The sequence below is a fragment of the Impatiens glandulifera genome, chromosome 3 (genome assembly GCF_907164915.1).
Source record: "Impatiens glandulifera chromosome 3, dImpGla2.1, whole genome shotgun sequence".
Lineage (NCBI taxonomy): Eukaryota > Viridiplantae > Streptophyta > Magnoliopsida > Ericales > Balsaminaceae > Impatiens > Impatiens glandulifera.
The window spans coordinates 63,877,780-63,884,049 of NC_061864.1; the positions used below are offsets into that span (position 1 = coordinate 63,877,780).

Sequence of the window (6,270 nt, forward strand, 5' to 3'; positions counted from 1 at the left end):
CAAAACAATTTTTAAGTGTTTGGCCATGTTTTTTCCACTAGTAAAAAAAAGACTATTAAAGACGGCGAAAACCGTCGTTAAAAGCTTTATTACCGACGTTAATGATTATTAACGTCGGCGAACAAAGCCGTCGCTCGTGGACACTATAAATCTCGAGGTTAAAAGTTTTTGATTATTAACCACGGCTCTATGTGGAGGAAGCCGTGGTTAATAATAGTGTATTATTAACCACGGCGTTACGAAAGCTGTGGTTAATAAAACAGTATTTATTAACCACGGCGTTAGGGAAGCCGTGTTTAATAATACTGTATTATTAATCACGGCGTTAGGAAAGCCGTGGTTAATAATAGTGTATTATTAATCACGGCGTTACGAAAGCCGTGGTTAATAATACACTATTATTAATCACGGCGTTACGAAAGTCGTGGTTAATAATACACTATTATTAACCACGGCGTTACGAAAGCCGTGGTTAATAATACACTATTATTAACCACGGCGTTACGAAAGCGGTGATTAATAATACAGTATTATTAAACACGGCTTCCCTAACGCCGTGGTTAATAAATACTGTTTTATTAACCACAGCTTTCGTAACGCCGTGGTTAATAATAATGAACAAATTTAAAAAACCACGATTATTTTTTTATTTTCACAAAACCTGTTTTAAATATTTTTACGAAAAAGAAGACAATACAAAAAAACCATTCTTAAATAAAATTAAATCCAAATTCAACAAAATACTAAATAGTAATACAAAAATTTGAAATTAAATTGTAATGAGAATTCACTAATTAGGGTTTAGGGGGAGGAGGGGAAATCATAGACATGAACGCCTCAAAAGCTTCTTTTTGTGCGCGCACCTCCGCCTGGATATCGTTAATCCTTTTCTCTTGTGCCTCATTTTGTGCTTCATGTGCCTCCTTTTGTGCTTCCTGTTCTGCGCGTATCATATTAATCTCTTCTCGCAGAATCCTGTTCTCCTCCATCAGCGTTTGTTGTGACACACGCGAGTTAACGCTTGAAGAAGAACTTCCCCTTTGATCGGGTCTGAAGTGAGTGGGACGTATACCCGATCCCATCCCTGTCACCCTCCCGTGTCCCTGTCGTCCTAAAGCAGACTCAAACACCTCGAGCGGCGACAAATTAGGATTTGTTTCTAGCCGTTCACGCATCACAGACTACAATCATTTACAACATTAATGTTAGTAATTTTAAACTTATACATTCAAACTAAAATGTTAGAAATGATAACAACTTACGACGGCCTGTTGAACGAGTGGAGAAGGCGTGGGAGTCGGATCATCGGCAGTCGCTTTCCTAGTGTGTGTTTGTAGAAAGAACTCTGCTTGACTAGGGGGGTGTCCCATCTCCCTCTCCTATATAAAAATAACATACTATCATATGTTAGATAATATGTAAATTGAATACTTTAACTAAAAATTACCATATCTCGTTCTTTCTGCGAAAATGGTTTGCTGCCGGTGTGGTGGGGGTACATCAATTTCTTTCTGTTGTCAGCGTTGGTCTTACTTCTTTTCTACAATTATAAGATATTAATTGTTAGTTAATAGTCGAAAAACACATATAATGATATATATATGACTATGTACTACACCTTAAATTCAGACGTGAAGTAGTGATTGTCAAGCAAATAATTCCAATCTTCGCCATAAAATTCTGGAGGAGGGTTTGTTCTGATTTTGTCCTCGTCATCAATATACGGTTCAATGTAAGTCTTCTTGTTTGCATATCTCCACCTATCCCATGCCTTCTTTACTTGTGTCATCGTCTTATCTCTATAGGCTTCAATGGGAATGTCTGTTGAACTCTCGAAAGGATCCTGAAAAATAACAACATATTTTAGGATTTAAAAGTTTTAAATTATAAGATAACACATTAAAAATTATAAAACTCACAGAGATAGACTGCCATATATGGTTTAATTGGGATTGGGAGAGTTCAGACCAATTTTTTAAACGGAAGAGTAATTCAACTCCTCCAATCTCAAAAAGTATGTAGATAACTTGATAATGCTTAATGCTAATAAGAATACATAGATAGCTTGGATTGCATTTGATACCTAATCATGAACTAGAGAATAGAGAAGAAAGCTGTGGAAATTAATTTGATACCTAATCATAACTTTTGAACTAATCGATCGTCAATAATATATCATGAGAATTTCTATACGGAATGCATAACTTACCGTAAATGTGTACCTGTAACTCCTTCGCGGTGGCTCGCAAGCTTGATGTTCTTGCTTCCTTGAGAACAAACAAACCTGATCGTCGCTCATACGTCAGTGGAGATGCGATGCCGGCTGGAAGCTACTAGTCGTCGTCCTCGTCTAGATGGCTTCGGGGCCTTGTAGCTTCGTTCAAGAAAGAGTCGGGGCCTTGGAGCTTCGTTCAAGAAAGAGTCGGGGCGAAACAGAGAAAGAAGAAAGAAAAAAATAAGTAATATATTGTTAACCTTGTAATGATTATTAATCACGGCGAATTAGGTAAGGCCGTGGTTAATAATGTATGATTATTAATCAGGGTTTTATATAAGGCCGTGGTTAATACCTAATCACATTTATATTATATATTTAATAATTTTATATAAATTATTAACCACGGCTTTATCTAGTGCCGTGGTTAATAATAATTTTTAATCAGGGTTTTATATAACGCCGTGGTGAATAATATATTATCTATACATTTAAATCCATATTTAGAAAATAAAGGTTAAAAATAATTTTTATATACTATCTTTAATCCTTAATCATTCATTTTTAATATGTATATATAAGTATTAAATTTATTTATATATATTTATATATATAATATTTATATAAAATATATTTAAAAAATAGAGTTAAAGGTAAATAAATAGTTAAAAAATATATTTAAAAAATAGAGTTAAAAGTAAATAAATAATTCAAAGGTAAACAAATAATTTGTTTTTGTGTATATAAATATAAATATAAAGATAAAATAAAGAATATATTTTATATAAATATTTGATAGGTATATGAAAGATATTTAATAATTTTATATATAAATCTAAAATTAATTGATACATTATTAACCACGGCCTTAGGTAAAGCCGTGGTTAATAATATTTATTAACCACGGTTTTACTAAAAGCCGTGGTTAATAATAATTTTTAATCACGGTTTAATATAACGCCGTGGTGAATAATATATTATCTATATATTTATATCCATATTTAGAAAATAAAGGTTAAAAATAATTTTTATATATTATCTTTTATCAGTAATTTTTAATATATATATATATATATAAGTATTAAATTCATTTTTATATATATATAAAATATATTTAAAAAATAGAGTTAAAGGTAAATAAATAGTTAAAAAATATATTTAAAAAATAGAGTTAAAAGTAAATAAATAGTTCAAAGGTAAACAAATAATTTGTTTTTGTGTATATAAATATAAATATAAAGATAAAATAAAGAATATATTTTATATAAATATTTGATAGGTATATGAAAGATATTTAATAATTTTATATATAAATCTAAAATTAATTGATACATTATTAACCACGGCCTTAGGTAAAGCCGTGGTTAATAATATTTATTAACCACGGTTTTACTAAAAGCCGTGGTTAATAATAATTTTTAATCACGGTTTAATATAACGCCGTGGTGAATAATATATTATCTATATATTTATATCCATATTTAGAAAATAAAGGTTAAAAATAATTTTTATATATTATCTTTTATCAGTAATTTTTAATATATATATATATATAAGTATTAAATTCATTTTTATATATATATAAAATATATTTAAAAAATAGAGTTAAAGGTAAATAAATAGTTAAAAAATATATTTAAAAAATAGAGTTAAAAGTAAATAAATAGTTCAAAGGTAAACAAATAATTTGTTTTTGTGTATATAAATATAAATATAAAGATAAAATAAAGAATATATTTTATATAAATATTTGACAGGTATATGAAAGATATTTAATAATTTTATATATAAATCTAAAATTAATTGATACATTATTAACCACGGCCTTAGGTAAAGCCGTGGTTAATAATATTTATTAACCACGGTTTTACTAAAAGCCGTGGTTAATAATAATTTTTAATCACGGTTTAATATAACGCCGTGGTGAATAATATATTATCTATATATTTATATCCATATTTAGAAAATAAAGGTTAAAAATAATTTTTATATATTATCTTTTATCAGTAATTTTTAATATATATATATATATATAAGTATTAAATTCATTTTTATATATATATAAAATATATTTAAAAAATAGAGTTAAAGGTAAATAAATAGTTAAAAAATATATTTAAAAAATAGAGTTAAAAGTAAATAAATAGTTCAAAGGTAAACAAATAATTTGTTTTTGTGTATATAAATATAATATAAAGATAAAATAAAGAATATATTTTATATAAATATTTGATAGGTATATGAAAGATATTTAATAATTTTATATATAAATCTAAAATTAATTGATACATTATTAACCACGGCCTTAGGTAAAGCCGTGGTTAATAATATTTATTAACCACGGTTTTACTAAAAGCCGTGGTTAATAATAATTTTTAATCACGGTTTAATATAACGCCGTGGTGAATAATATATTATCTATATATTTATATCCATATTTAGAAAATAAAGGTTAAAAATAATTTTTATATATTATCTTTTATCAGTAATTTTTAATATATATATATATATAAGTATTAAATTCATTTTTATATATATAAAAAATATATTTAAAAAATAGAGTTAAAGGTAAATAAATAGTTAAAAAATATATTTAAAAAATAGAGTTAAAAGTAAATAAATAGTTCAAAGGTAAACAAATAATTTGTTTTTGTGTATATAAATATAAATATAAAGATAAAATAAAGAATATATTTTATATAAATATTTGATAGGTATATGAAAGATATTTAATAATTTTATATATAAATCTAAAATTAATTGATACATTATTAACCACGGCCTTAGGTAAAGCCGTGGTTAATAATATTTATTAACCACGGTTTTACTAAAAGCCGTGGTTAATAATAGTTTTATATAACGTAAAAATCATTATTAATCACGACACTACCCATTGTCGTGGTTAAAAATGTTTGATTAAGGAAATATTATCTTGTTAAGTATGTGTTTAAAAAAAATCAATCATCAAATATGTAAAACCACATTCTCTCAAATTGTCTAATTATGTACTTAGATGTGGTCAATCAACAAACTCTCCCAAGAATTGGTCAAGGAAGTTAGCATTAGTTTGGATTTAAGGTTTTTTACAAATCATATCATTTTTTTATTATCTTATTAATTATGTGTTTTACAAAAACAAAAATAATCTCAAAATATGTAAACACGTGAGAAATTAGTTAAGGAACGTGTTATGTAACTGTAGGAATTGATTTTTCTTTGTGATCTTTAACAAAAATTCTAATTTGAATTGATTAAATAATTATTCTTAACCACGGTTTGATTAATAAATTATTTATTAATCACGGTTTTATTATAATGATGTCCTTAATAATCAATAATTGGGAAAATAATTTATGGGAATTTTTGTGAAGGATTAATAACCACGGTGTTATCAGAAAACCGTGATTAATAGTATAGTATTATTAATCACGGCTTTATGCTATTGCCGTGGTTATTAATTATTTCTAAAAAAAGAAGGGAGAAATGACTTTTAGTCACGGCGTTTATCATAAAACTGTGACTAATAATAATAGCTGGAGTGTGGCGGAAAAACAAAAATATTAGTCACGGCGAATACAATGAAAGCCGTGGGTAATAAAAATTATTAGTGTGGGCGTTATATAACCGACACTAATAATCATTATTAACCACGGCGTATATATCACCGACACTAATAATTTTTATTAGCTACGGTGAATGATCGCCGTGATAAATATTGGTCGTTAAAAATACTTTTCCTACTAGTGTTCAAAATTTTGTGATTATGGTTTATTCTTTAGCGAATATGAATATCACGAACTAAATACTCACAATACTTACGTTTGAATTCAATATAGTTGGGATGAAGAATTGAAAACTATATCAACAAACTAAAGATTGAAATTCCAATCAAACCCGTCAATTTTTATGATTAATAATCGAAGTAGTTGAAAGAACATGGTCCTCACAATCATCACGAACCTCAACCTCAACCTCAAAAACGTACTTAGATTGGACCAAAGTTTCTAAAAGCCGATTTACTTTTAAGCCAAAGTCCACAGCAGTTGGTCCACTGC

At 27.2% G+C, this 6,270-nt stretch overlaps 1 protein-coding gene across 1 annotated transcript; it reads right to left on the reverse strand.

The window, feature by feature from the left end:
- Positions 1 to 794: 794 nt before the first annotated feature.
- LOC124930618 lies at positions 795 to 2,299 on the reverse strand. Its single transcript, XM_047470946.1, has 6 exons — positions 2,223 to 2,299; positions 1,920 to 2,043; positions 1,619 to 1,843; positions 1,448 to 1,540; positions 1,263 to 1,379; positions 795 to 1,181 (listed from the first exon to the last, which is right to left on the reverse strand). The coding sequence occupies exons 1-6, from the start codon at positions 2,297 to 2,299 to the stop codon at positions 795 to 797; spliced, it is 1,023 nt and encodes a 340-aa protein (XP_047326902.1).
- Positions 2,300 to 6,270: the final 3,971 nt, after the last annotated feature.

Coding starts and splice junctions, on each gene's coding strand:
- LOC124930618 (XM_047470946.1), bottom strand. CDS start 2,299: ATGAGCGACGATCAGGTTTGTTTGTTCTCAAGGAAGCAAGAACATCAA. Junction 1,844..1,919: donor ATATATGGCAGTCTATCTCT/GTGAGTTTTATA, acceptor GTTATTTTTCAG/GATCCTTTCGAGAGTTCAAC. Junction 1,182..1,262: donor CACTCGTTCAACAGGCCGTC/GTAAGTTGTTAT, acceptor AAATGATTGTAG/TCTGTGATGCGTGAACGGCT.